This window comes from Silene latifolia, chromosome 6 (assembly GCF_048544455.1).
Source record: "Silene latifolia isolate original U9 population chromosome 6, ASM4854445v1, whole genome shotgun sequence".
Lineage (NCBI taxonomy): Eukaryota > Viridiplantae > Streptophyta > Magnoliopsida > Caryophyllales > Caryophyllaceae > Silene > Silene latifolia.
In genome coordinates, this window is record NC_133531.1 from 42,707,614 (window position 1) to 42,721,668 (window position 14,055).

The window sequence follows — 14,055 nt, forward strand, 5'->3', positions numbered from 1 at the left end:
ATTTAGAGGATGAGTAGTTGGGGTTGATGTGCAAATTTGGGGTATTGAATTAACAAATTACTGATTTCGATCTATTACTTTGCTTGGTAATGGCGTTTTATAAATTCAGGAAGGAGTTAAGGTATAAGGTAAGGGGAAGGGTATAAAGGGAATTTCTTGAGGATTTTAGGCAGGGAAATTCAAATACGCCGGAAAAATGACGTGGATTCGTTAGCAAACGTTAATGGAGTTGTTTTTTTAAGTCGGTAGCAGATATCAAAAGTATTTATGTTTGGTAGTAGTTATCAAAAAACCCTAATTTTTAAGATATTCAAGGACAAAGTATTGAAATTTTGACCAAAATGTCAAATCGAAAGAAAAGAAAAAAACGGAGGGAGTAAAATTCTTGATGCAACATCACTAGTATTGGCTAAGAAAACGTTGCCAGGATGTGCAGTGAATATGTGAAATGTGATTTTGTCTTAAACATTAAAATTGAAAATGTGAAACCGTGTGTAATCATGATAAATGGCTTTCGGAGATGAAGGATTTTATAACTCGTAAACAAGTGGCTCATCCCATTTTTTTTGTTGATTTGGTCTTTTGCCAACTATTATCTGGTGAGTTACAGTGTTCATGGTCAAGGTTGACGCTGTCTTTTTGATGAAAATGCTTTTTACTCTATAGAGTTTTGTAATATATATGTGGATTTTCTGCAGCCTAATTGTTACTCGAGAGTTATAACTGTTTGTGGCGATGAACACATCATAATATTTGCCAAAAGAGATATTCTTCAGTCGGAGGAGCTGACCTATGACTACAGGTTCTCAATTGCAAGCTAACTATTTATATAATTCTTGGAATTTACAATTATTCCTAAGGCTGACTTCTATGTTGCAGGTTCTTTTCAATCGATGAACGGCTAGCATGTTATTGTGGCTTCGACAAATGTCGAGGGGTAGTTAATGATATTGACGCAGAGGAGCAGACGGCTAAATTATATGTCCCTCGCAGTGAACTGACTGATTGGAGAGACTAAGAACTGTAAGCTAAACTGATGCCTTTTTTCATAGATTTCTTTTTGAGTTGTGTGGTGGAAATGTTTTCATTAAGAGGATAGTACATCTAAGTATAACAAAAGAAGTTGTATCAGTTAATAAGAAATTACAGGCGTTTCTAATTAAGTAGTTGCGGACTTGCGGGTTCCGCGTTAAGTAGCCTTCTGTCTCAGATCCATTTCCAAAATAAAGCTAAAAACACAACCCTATCTCAGCATAATCCAGAAAGTGACTACAAATTGAAAAGTTTGAGCCATAGTCCTAACATGGCATGAGTTGGCTATCATGAATCACTATTTAAAAAAGTCAATGAGAGAAATGATGAAAGGTAAAAGTGAAGGAATACGTAAAATAAATTTATATCATCAAAGGTTGGAAAGTAAACAAAATTGTGGAGATCATTTAAAAAAATAAATAGTTGACAAAATCTACACGAAACAAAGAATACTTAGAAACAATCAAATAAAAAAATAATTTTGCGCACACAATTTTCTCTAGTCTTTCCTTACATGTCACCATCTTATGTGTTCCCCCCGTTCGTCTCATGTATATCAGTAAATTTCACTTGCAAGTTGCAAGAATCCGCCTAAGTACTGAGTCTGCCTGAACTAATTTAATTTTGTCGAAGAGCATTAGAAAACTCTTGATGAAGAAAAAGACACGATCCACACTTCACTCTCTTAGTCTCTTTATAATACTCAAACATTGGGATTAAAACCAGACCAAGCTAACATGGCTACAATACCTCACCAGTATTAGTCTTCATCAACATCATAGTCAACCAAAAGCAGTTTCTAGGGTAGAGAAATGATTTTTTAATCCAAACCCATACATTTATAAAGTCAAAAATACGCACCATATTGAGAATGAAAGTCAAAACAGCAGGTTTTACTGTGAATAACTCTTCTCTGGTGAGAATCTAGGTTGCCTGTTACCAACATGATAGTGTACAGTGAAAGCAGTTGCATTTTTGAACATTAAAAAATGCCGCCTATGTGAGGAACATTGTTGCAATACATTCTTCACTGGCCATTATCTGGCCTACTTATTTTTGTAAAATCTGACTCTGTTCTAGTTTAAGACGTAAGACACCAGAGGCTTGATATTTTTTTGAGAGTTGAAAAATAATTTCCACTGGCAAGCATGAGCCACAAAAGTCCTAACCGAAGAGTCTCACCTATTAGCTCTCAAGAGAATAGTAACTAATACGACACCAAAGAGAAGATTACTCTAATGGAACACACCATAAACACTTAACAACGCCGCACTTACCTCCTTGAAGTCTATGCATAATTTCCAACTAACAAGATGATCTGTCCTCAGCTTGCTGACTACAGAAACACTCTTAAATTCTCTCTCCATTTTTCAACCATCAGAGGTAGTTTGTCTTCTGAATGAGAAGTTTGTTCCTTTCCACCACCTAACTGTTTTGCCACCTTAACCATCAGCGAATCGCAAAAGACTTTTATGTATTAGGATTTTGTCTCAAAGGCAAGGGGCCAATTCATTATTTGACATTCAACTATATTGCTAAATGCATATGGCAAGTGCTTAATTACCACTAACTCCGCATTTTGCTAAAATAATTTTTATGCCAAGACACGAGTTCAGAGACTTGTAAAATTCGCATCACATATTGACATGTTGCAGTATTCCTATATCCACTAATATGAATAAAATTGTAGCATCCACACATTCCAAATGAGTAACACCTAACTCATCTCTTCCTATTCTAATAACTTGCATTATTTGACATTATAATAACTGAAACGCTGTTTCAGGAAGACCAAAAATGATAAATGCATTGATTGCTCGTACTTTAATGATTTCAGTAGCTGAGACACAGTATACTTCAAAGCTAAAAGACACAGTATACTCAGTTGGTGATGGAAAAGAGGTTGGTTTATGTATGTCATGACAGAAGGAATTCTTACTTTTGGTTGTTAAATCTGCTATGTATCCTCCCTTCTCATCATCAGTGGTTATAATTATTGCTACTAGCTATTATGATTGACTGTTGATCATGATAATATCATGTTTTGGAGTTCAAACGCTAGGTAATTATTTTGGGAATATTCCAGTTCTGTATATCGAAGTTATACTTTTGAAGAGTTGAAGTGGAAGGAACATGGTATTCTTTCTTTGTAGAGAAAAAAATGAAAAAAAGGGGCATTAGATCTACATTGTAGACTACCAGTTATATTAGTACTCTGTATCAGCTATACAAGTTAGTACGCTAAGTTTCTTAAAGAAGCGGTCCACTACACTAAGCATTCTTAAATCCATGAGCCTCACAATTTTTTTTCTTCAAATTTAGAAGTTTCAGTTAGTTTCACCTTGTACAGAGGTGTACCATCTATGGGAGTTGAAGTGACTGGCTGACTGCTATTCATGAACAGCATATGCCTACATTTTTGGGCTTCTCCAAGTGACTGTCTTCGATTGGAAAACAGCATGTAAATAGACATAACAAAGCTAAAAAGATTTAATAGAAGCACAAATCAAAAGATTCTCTGAATCCTTAAATTTATCTCAATTAATCTTTCTTTTGAAAAGTGGGTGTTTGCACCGGATAATCGAGGCTGCAGTTGATCAGGCTACAACAGGCTACAACAAACTCTGATTAACTCAAACTCATCATAGCCACACATGCACAATAACGGTCAACTAGATTCCACTTACTACTGCACTAACGATAAAAAAAACTATTAGAAGAACTGAGAATTTTCAGCAATTTACTGATGTTCATTACCCTTACTCAAAACTTTAGAACTGAAAAAATAAGTTGGTTATCGTTGACAAATAGCCCCTTTGATTTTTCAATAGAGTTTTCTTTTGGGGTGATTAATAGAAACAGCAAAAACTTATATTGGGTTAGTTTGAGTGTCTAGAACAATGGATTCAGACTAGACGGATATTGTTTAGAGTTTACTGGATATAGTTGCCTTTCACGTTTTTGTATATAAGTTGCTGTTTCAATCTCTGGGAGTATGAAAGATACGGAGTAATATACTAAGAGGCATCTTTTACAATCATAAGCTCTATGTATCATTTCTATAGAAATCAGCTTGGTCATTTTCCTTCCAAGGCTATATGGAAATGGAAGGGCCTTCAACAAGCCCCTTTTCCCTTCGTTTCATTAAGTGTGCTTTAAAGTTTAAACATCCTTGGTGACGTTTGTTATAAATGCCATTTCATCCTGGCTAAGTTTTGGCTACCTTTGCAAGCTTCATTAAGAATCTATTTATCCCATTCTCCTTATCCTTGGGTTTTTCCTATGTGTAATCTTGGAGAGCCTATACAATCTTCCCCTTCTGAACATCCACCTACTTACTCCCTTGCTTTCAGATCTGTATAATCAAAATTGCTGCCTTCTAAATTAGCAAGCTGATACGTCTCTTCTACTTTACCTTTTGCAGAAATCCCTAACAATCAATTGTTGCAGCCTATCTGAGAGATTTTTACAGTTGAAGACTGCATGTCGCCCTTCAATCTGCTCAATCTGAAAATACCTTTTTCTACATCTTTTGCCTAGAGCTATGGTTCCTGTGCAATCATATATCTTCATTGTGAGACATGGGAATAGTATTCTAAGTTTTCTTTTGCTGTCAACCTATTAGCTTGCCTTTCTTAACATTTAGCTTTTCAGACTATAATTTCAATGGAAGCCTTACATTCTGCCATGCGTCTTCTGGTTTTCATCCGCTGACAGCGATTTAGTGGCTGACCAAAGACATAGGAAACCTTTTTTATTTTTTTTGGGGGGGGGGGGCTAAATGCTTTGTTAAACCAATCAAGAAGCAATTGCGGGCAAGGAATCCTCGGTAGTCCAAATGTGTATTCGATAAACATCACTTAGAGCAATAGCAAGGTTTTTTTGGTAAATTTATTAAAAATTTGTATTTAAAACTAATACAACTAATATAAAAATGATAAAACTCATCTAAATTTGAAAATATGTGAATAAAATATGCTTATATTTATTTTAAAACATAAATTTGCCACATGATTAATTACTTAAATAATTACCATATAAATATAATCACTCCTTGTCATGTATGTGTAACAATGGATGAATCTAATACTTCGTTAAGCGTTGCATTATTGAGTATATAAAACAAAAAAATGCTTATTCTTACTAATATCATGTATTAAATTAGATAATTATAAAAATTAAGAATAATTATACGTTTATAAATAGAATTAAGAAAAAAAACATTTGTAAAAAAGCGTTAATTTGATCCGTTTCCGACCCGAAACCCATATAAACCCGACTCGTACAAACCTGAAATAAACCCGGCTCATATTTTACCAAAACTCGAAATCACCGAACTCGTAACCCGCCCGCCCCTGTTTGGTAGGGTCTACCTCTACCCCATCTTTGACTCTCATCAACAAGCTATCGTACCCTTTTCTCCACTCACCTTAACCCAAACCTAAATCCTCCAATTCGGTGACCACCTTCGTTCGTGATATTTTTCGACATTCTCCTCTATAGTCCACCGCATAACGAGATTTCGAATCTACTCATCTCTGACTCTAGACGTCCTCTCCCAACGTCCTCGTTCCTCCCTCATTCTCGATTTATGACATTACCCCTGTTTTCCCTCTGCGTCTCCTCTCTTTACGTCTTCTCTCTTTGTTCACTAGAATTGGCAAATGACAAATGAGTTGTGTGGGTGTTAGTAGTTGTTAATGTTGTCCGGTGTGGCTAGTTGGTGGAAAAATGTCAGTGGTGGTGATGCGGGAGCATTAGAGAATAATGAAAACGAGGTCCTAATTAGTCGAGATATTTCCAAGATTTCAAAATTGCCTCAAATCAAGTATGGTAACTTGGAAGGGAAACGAAGGAGAAACGTGAAGCATGGCACGGTTTCCAAAGACGTGTGTGGTTAGAAGTTGGAATCATTATTTAGTGTGCTTTCCTAAATCTAGTCAGTTTGTTATTAGTTGTTATTAGTTTGTTATTAGTTGTTATTTATTTTCTAAATAGTTTAGGTAAGCTTTATTTCCTAAATAAATCTAGATAGAATAAGTTGTTATTTCCTAATCAATTTAGGGAAGTTTTATTATCTTCTATTAGGAGTTAGGAGTCATAGAGTCGAACTAAAGCATGTTTAGGGCGTTTGTAGTAGCTATAAATAAGGTACTGTTGGGAAATTAGCTCCAATCTCCCACTCGTAACGGACGCAACCAATCAACAAGTAAACCGTAAAAGTAAATAAATGTAAGCAATAATAAGATGAGACGGTATTTAGGGTCAAACCCATAGCAAAACCTTCCAACCAGAAGTAAAACCACTAGCCAAATCGACTAGAATCCACTATAATAATATAGTACCATAATATAGTACGAGTACAATGTAACCGTCCCCGTCCCGAATTAAATACCAATTCGAAATCCACAATAATATAAGATAACATCCTCTAGCCCTCCAGTAATATTAGTCAATGCTACTAATATCACCCTTAGAGTAACCTCCTAAATTATTGTATAAAAACAACCGTTGTACTCCACCTCACCCTCGAACCCCGACTTTTAGTCACTTTGTTTGATTAAATTTTGTGAGATATATTTTCCAAAAGAATTGCATCTTTTATATAGCATGTGAAAGTGACGTTATGATATACCATCATAAATCACTTCACGTTACCAACACATGAATTAAAAACAAATTCATATGATTTTCAACTTTTTCACGTAATGTTAACAAATGAATTAATATTCATTTAACATCACACAATGTTACATGTATTTCATTAATACATGTAACACTTCGTAGCTCTTTATTTTCCATGTTATCTTCGAATTGACTAATATAATTACTTATTGTTTGCGAACACCTTCCATTAAACTTTCGAGTTTAATTGTTGATTCTTCCTTAGGAGGTTGAATTCGTGTCATTGCTTAAGTCCTTGCGTGGTTTAAAAAAGCGTGCATGAGGCGCGCCTAGCCGCAAGGTGCAATGAGGCCCCAAGCAAATCGTAGGCGCATAGAGTGCAAAAGGCACACCTAAGGCGCAACTAGTGAGGCGCACCCAAGGCGTACACGAGGCGCATTAGTGTGCATTTTCATATTTTTTTTCAAAATTCTTTTATTTTACCCTTCTTTTCTCCTCTTTATCCTTAATTTTCACTTTTAAAAACATGTTAGCCCTCTTTAAAACAAAAAAAGGGACTATTCTCGCACAAAATTTTATTGTAAAATATGGATGTTCTTTTGAAAAATCAGTGCGCCTCGTGTGCAAAAGGCGTGCGGCTCTGTCGCCTTAGCCCGTTGGGACCCCATCACCTTAGTGCGCCTTGCGTCTTCTCAAACTAAGCGTCCAAATTCACAAAATTGTGATACTCCGAGAAATTAAAGAAACATCTTATGAAGAGGTTTCTTCCAAGGGATTATGAACACGAACAATACTTAAATTGATGTATCTTGAACGAGATAATTCGTGGCCGACTATGACAAAGAATTCAAGTTCACCATAGTATGCGACCTAGAAGAAAAGGTGGAGTTAAGGATGGCACGTTTCGTTCGTGGTCTCAATTCGGCTTTGGCTCAGCGAGTCGAAATTCAAAACTGTTTACGATGTGTGTGGAGATGCACTCAAATTCGAGAAGTTCGGCAAAGGAAATAAGGCCTACAACCCTTCCTACTCAAAGGGCTCAAGTTTGTTTCCAAAACCACCAACTCAATGCTAGGGATACACGAAAGAAGGATCCTAGGGATAAAGGGAAGGGAATATAGGTTATAGGGATACACGAAGGAACGAAAGAAGGATCCTAGGCGAAAAAGGGAAGGGAGTACTAGGTGAAACCAAGGATATTTATTTCAGGAGATGCTTTAAGTGTCAAGGATATGTCGACATATTGCTAATGGATGTTCACAAAAGCGTGCTCTAACGATTCAAGAACTAAGCAATCGCAATCTGATTCCTAACTTTGTTCTATCTGAACAAGACATGTTTCACGTGATTGACCCATTGAGTGATGATGAAGGGAAGGTATTGGTGATTCGAAATCTTCATACAAAGGTAACACAAATCACACTCGTTGGAAGGTACAAGACAAACTTTGCAATCTCGTTATCGATAGTGGGTCATGTACTAATGTTAGTGGCTAAGGATTTGGTTGACAACCTTAACCTTCAAAAAAGGAGTCATCCTAAACCATATATGCTACATTGGCTTTCTAACGGGAACAATGGTGTTCATGTTAGAAAGCAAGCTTTGATTTCTTTAAACTTTGGGACCTTATAATGATGAGGTATGGTGTGACGTGATACATATGAGTGTCATATTCTTTTGGGTCGACCATGACAATTTGATCGAATGGTTAGAACACGAAGGCAGGAGTTATGTGTATATCATGACTAAGGGAAACCTTTACCACTAAGAATAAGAAACTTAGTCCAACAAAAGGGAGCTTGTTTTTAGTTGCGAAAGAAGTCGAAGAAGTTCAGGTTACCGCGAATTAAACATCAAAGGTGATTCAATTTGATTCTTGGAGGAGTGTTACCTAACAAGCCATAACAAGCTCGTAACCTAACAAACCCGCTTATAAGTGCAATCCCAAGGAAGCAAAAGAGTTAGAAAGGCAACTATACAAGAGTTAGAAAGGCAACTATACAAGAGCTAATTGATTGAGGCTATGTTCAAGAAAGTTTAAGCCACACGTATACCTAAAAAGGATAGAACTTGCGTATGTGCATTGATAGTAGGGCGGTGAACAATATAGCCATCAAGTATCGATTTTCTATGGCAAGGTTAAGTATTTATTTCCTATGCCAAGGCTAGATGATATGCTCGATGAACTTAATAGTGCGTGTGTGTTTTCAAGATCTAAGGAGTGGCTATCATCACATGAGGATTCACGAAGGGGATTGAGTGGAAGGTCGCGTTCAAAACGAAACAAGAGTTGTACGAATGACTTTTTATACCTATCGGTTTATGCAATGTACCTAGTTTGTTCACGAGACTTATGAATGAAGCTTTTATGGTCTATAGCAAGAGCGAGGAGGATCATAGGAAGCATCATCTAATTGTGTGAGACACTAAGAAAGCAAAAGCTATTTTACAAACTCGAGAAATCATCTAATTGTGTGTGAGACACTAAGAAAGCAAAAGCTATTTGACAAACTCCAGAAGTGTACCTTCATGGTTCCTAGTGTAACTTTTATTGGCTATAGGTGTAGGAAAGGATGGTGTAAGCATGGATCCATCAAAGGTTAAGCTATTCAAGCATGGCCGATACCTAAGACAACCACGGCGGTCAAAAGTTCCATGGGTCGGCGTTGTTCTATAGGCGTTTTATACAAGGTCTTAGTTCGATTATGACGCCTATCACAGAATTCACGAAGAGAAGAAGGGCGAGTTTGTGTGGACTCCTAGTGCACAAAAGGCGTTCTAGGAAGTAAAGAATAAACTTTGTTCCGCACCTATTTTGGCTCTTCCAAACTTTAAAACTTTTTTTTTTTTTTTTTTTTTTTTTTTTTTTTCGGTGAAATGTAAAATCTTCCATTAAGAACAAACAGCTATTACAAGCTACAATTTAGAACAAACAATTACAACAGCCATTGAAGGCCATTACACATACAACTGCAAACTAGATAGCCAATTTTTATCACTAACAGTAATGCCTGAGCTAATCCTAGTGTGCACCCACAGTTTGACTTCCTGGAAAATCAACCTGCCAAGAATTGTAGGCCTAAGTATACAACCTTCGATCCTTGCTTTGTTCCTCTGCATCCATAGGTGAGGTGATACTGAGCAGCCATAAAGACACACAGCAACACCCCCTTCTTTACCTTGGATACATGGCAACTCCCCAGCCAAAGAATAACATTCCCTACTGGCAATGTGATTCCACAAAAACTGGCCAGCTCCAGTAGAACCTGTCTGCTATACTCACAGCTCTGAAACAAATGATCACGAGTCTCAGAATCCTTCCAACTCAGCAAACACTTATCATCCTCTGCAATATGTAAGGCAAACAACCTGTCTTTTAAGAGCATGGCTTCCCTTGCAATTGGCCAGCCCATGAACTGGTGTTTTGGAACACACCAAGTATTCCAAACAGTGTGATGCCACTGCACAGTCTGAAATCTATGCCTCAGCATCTCATATCCACTACTCACAGAATATTACTGTCCAACATCCACTGCCCATTGGTACATTAGAGTAACCAGATGCCAATTGATCCCTAGCTTTGCAGATACATTTCCACCCCCAACTAATGTCACCTGTGGGAATGTACTGATCCCATGCCACTCCTTTTAAATAGACATGACTGATCCACTTCACCCACAGCCTATCAGGACAGAAATAAATCCACCAAACCATTTTGCCAATTGTTGCCATATTCCAGCTCAGACTATCTCTAATTCCCAATCCTCCTTCCTGTTTAGGACAACAAATTTTTTCCCAGCTCACTTTAGGCACTCTCATATACTCAGAATTCCCATCCCAGAGGTAGTTCCTACAGATAGCATTGATTTTGTTTAACACCCCCTTTGTAATAATAAAGATCCGAATGTGATGAAAGTGGATGTTTAATACGCGTTCTTTAGCAAGAAAATGGGAGAAACAAGTTAAACTATTCGACTTATGAGAAGTAGCTCTATGTCATAGTAAGAGCTTTGGATCATTGGTGTCATTTTATGTCCTAAACCCTTCGTGTTACATTTGGATCACGAGGCATTGAAGCATATTCACGGGCAGCAAAAATTGAATTCAAGGCATGCTAAATGGGTAGAGTTTTTGTAATCTTTTATTTTGTCATCAAAGTATAAGATGGGAAGCTCAAATATAGTAGCCGATACGCTTTCGAGGAAGAGGCAAATCTTGTTGATAGATCTCGATGGAGATTGTTGGGATTCGAACACACAAGGAGTTGTACCAGGTTGATCCGAACTTTTTTAAGGAGATAATTGAACCTACGGGGTTATACACCTTGCACGTGGGCTATTTGTTTAAAGGAAATCGATTTTGTATACCTCAAAGAATTGCTAGTTCGAGAAACACACGGAGTGGCTCTCGCTGGTCATTTTGGTACTAACAAGACTTATGACAGAACCTCAGATGCTCAAGAATGCATAAGATATTGTTATAAGATATTGGTGCAAGGTTTGTGGTGTGTCAAAAGGCGAAGAGTTCTTTCGCAAAGGGGTAATACATGCCCCTTATCTATGCAACAGAGCGAGGTGAGCATGGATTTCATAGTTGGTTTGCCTAGAACTCAAACGTGTTCCCAATCACGGCGTCCTTCTTTGGTATATGGATAAAATCGAACTAACATGAAAGGATTCTTGTTAGTTTTCTCCTCGTCAAATCGAACTCCATCTCTTAGAACTCGAACATGTTTGGGAACACCTTCTATTGAACTTGCTAGTTTAATTGCCGATTCTTCCGAGGTTGAATTCATGTAATTGCTTAAGTCCTTGTGAGGTTGAGAGTAATCACACAACTTGTGTTACCCTGACTCTTCGACACGACATCGACACGGGGTGTCGTGCCTGACGCGTGTCGAGTGTCGGATACAACTATTTTTTGCGGATTTTATAATTTTTTGGTCTAAAGTGAAGTGTCGAAGTGTCGTGTCGGCATCAGACAAATAGGTGTTAGATACGCGACACGGCAGCTAAGTGAAGTGTCGGAGTAACATAGCACACAACTACCCTCAAAATTATCGTCCAAATTCACGAAATTATAACACCGTGTATTTTCACAACTTTACTACAATAAGTCTTTAAAATTCGACTAAGTTGTACATAAGGTGGAAAATTGTTTGGGTTAATACGAGGGATATATGGTTTGTTTTAATACTTTCCAAACCTTTTTACTCAAGTCCTTTTTTGTTATCATCATCTATTTCAAATTTCAATGACTTCTGTTTAAGTTTATTTTATTTTTCTGCGCACTTTATATTTACATTTATTTAGCTATTTTTACTATAGTTAAGTTTATTTTTTTGTTTTAAAATTTGCTAGTAATTTATTGATTTATTTTATCTATATTCCTTTAAAAACAATAAACCCCGTTTACTATTTTCCCGGAAAGCTTTTATTGGCAAAACTCGGTTCAGAGGACACCGGTGCGCTTAAAATGTGTTTTTTTTTTTTCTGTGTGTGTTTTATGTATTTATACCACCAAGTATATCGCAGTTGTATCATGGTCTCCATTTGCCATTTCCTTTCAACATTTTCTTATTTGTTTTCTCTCGTATTTCACATACGCAGCCGGTCACTAACAATTTTGAGATTGAACTTTTTTTTTTTTCTCGAATCAAAATACAATTCAATGAGGTGAAATATGAAAATTAAAGAGATATTAAGTAATACCGTAAAAAGTAAAAAGTCGATATATACCGCACATTCTTTGTGCGGGATCTAGACTAGTTTTGATATTCACACTCTGTCGTTATATTTTTTCTGAAGTTCTTGATTGCTATTGGATCTGTTTCCTTACTACCTTTAGCTCCGCACCAAGTATACACTACAAAATACCCCACATCTTCGTACCTATTTCAGTCACTTATAAATCAGTGAGAGTCATTCTGTATGCTTTTGATTGATGGGAATGTGGTTTAAATTCGGTAACTTGTATGATTTGGATTGTGTGGGACGTTCTCTTCATTTTATATGCATCTTCTATACTACTCTTTTTTCATACTTCAGTTCTTCATACTACTCTTTTTTCACTTGCAGGAAATTGTTCAAAATTTTTGCAGTTGGTGAGTTGGAGGGACTCAAATAGGACAGTCATATCCTGTAACTATTGAAGAGCAAAATGTTACAAAATCGGTAATTTTTTGTATTTTTATTTCCTTATTATTGCATGTTGTGCTTTGGAGCTCGACATTTTTCTTTGCATAAAAAATGAGCGGCTTTGATTGTCTTCTGTTGCAGATGTGTAATTTTCCTCAAACAGCAAACTTATTTATACTGTTACGTAAATTAAAGATGTTATTTGCGGATATTTAGATAGCTTAGCTAGCAAAGGCAATCATTTGGTTGTTGTATCTATTAAGACGGTTCAAAACCCATTAATCAAAGTGTTCTTGTATCTCTCAGAAATTGTATTCGATAGAGATTTTAGCAATTTGACTGTAATCTTGTTACTTGTCATCACATCCATGCTCTTTAGAAACTGGGCAATTCACGTCCTTGAGTTAGAGGGCCTAACTCGTAATTCAAGTCGTGGTTTTCAATCAGAATGAACAACCTTGACCTATTTATGTTAATTTAGAATGGCAAAAAAAAAGACTATGAATTTACTCAAGTTTGCGCTAATTTTATTTCTTGACATTCCAAAATAATTTGGTATCTTGAGTTTAGTGGCTAAAGAAGCACAATGAAACCAAAATTCAACACCTGGAGTATCAGTTTCTTTGGAAAGTTATAATTCATCTCAACTTATTGATTGCTAGTGCTAATTATTTACAAATTTCGTTGTGCTTGTGAAATGATGGCATTAATCTGGATTAATCTTTTCACTATCACATTTAAATAATGAATGTGGATGGAAGGCGTATGCTATGAATGTGTGACCATGTATGGAAAAAGTGGTTAGAGCAATAGTTGTGCCAATAGAAAAGATTATTTGGTCATGAGGATACGAATTAAGGCCTTTGCTAGGTGGCTTGAAAATTTGAGTTGGAAAAAGATTGACAAGAATAGAAGACCTAAGAAAATTTGGATCATGCTGAATTGGTAATTGAGAATACTTGAGGTCAAAGAATGTATAGTGATACTGTGATAGAGAGCACTATAGCGGAACTAGTGAACTTGAGTTACGCTTGAGCATGGATCAATATTAGATTTTCCAATTTTCCGATGGGGTATATTTGCTCCCAAAATTCCTCTGTATACTATTAAAAATTCCATTTGAAGTACATTGGATATCCAAATTTTAGATAATCTAAATATAATGGATCAGATAATTAGGGCTTGAATCATTTAAACCATGACGAAGAAGATCTTATAATCAAGTAATGAGTCGTACAATGATGACCCAAAGTTATCGTCA

At 36.4% G+C, this 14,055-nt stretch overlaps 1 protein-coding gene across 3 annotated transcripts in view; it reads left to right on the top strand.

The window, feature by feature from the left end:
- LOC141586767 (histone-lysine N-methyltransferase ATX2-like) overlaps positions 1-13,308 on the top strand; it is a 28,011-nt gene extending 14,703 nt beyond the window's left edge. Inside the window, exons 20-24 of one of the 3 annotated variants that reach the window (XM_074408093.1) lie at positions 699-802; positions 880-1,108; positions 4,386-4,606; positions 12,735-12,830; positions 12,936-13,308. In XM_074408093.1, the coding sequence (XP_074264194.1) occupies positions 699-802; positions 880-1,018 (243 nt within the window). In that variant the 3' untranslated portion in view covers positions 1,019-1,108; positions 4,386-4,606; positions 12,735-12,830; positions 12,936-13,308. The remainder of the gene's footprint in view (positions 1-698; positions 803-879; positions 1,109-4,385; positions 4,607-12,734; positions 12,831-12,935) is intronic. The other 2 variants (XM_074408092.1, XM_074408090.1) reach the window with 2 other exon arrangements.
- The last annotated feature ends 747 nt before the right edge of the window (positions 13,309-14,055 follow it).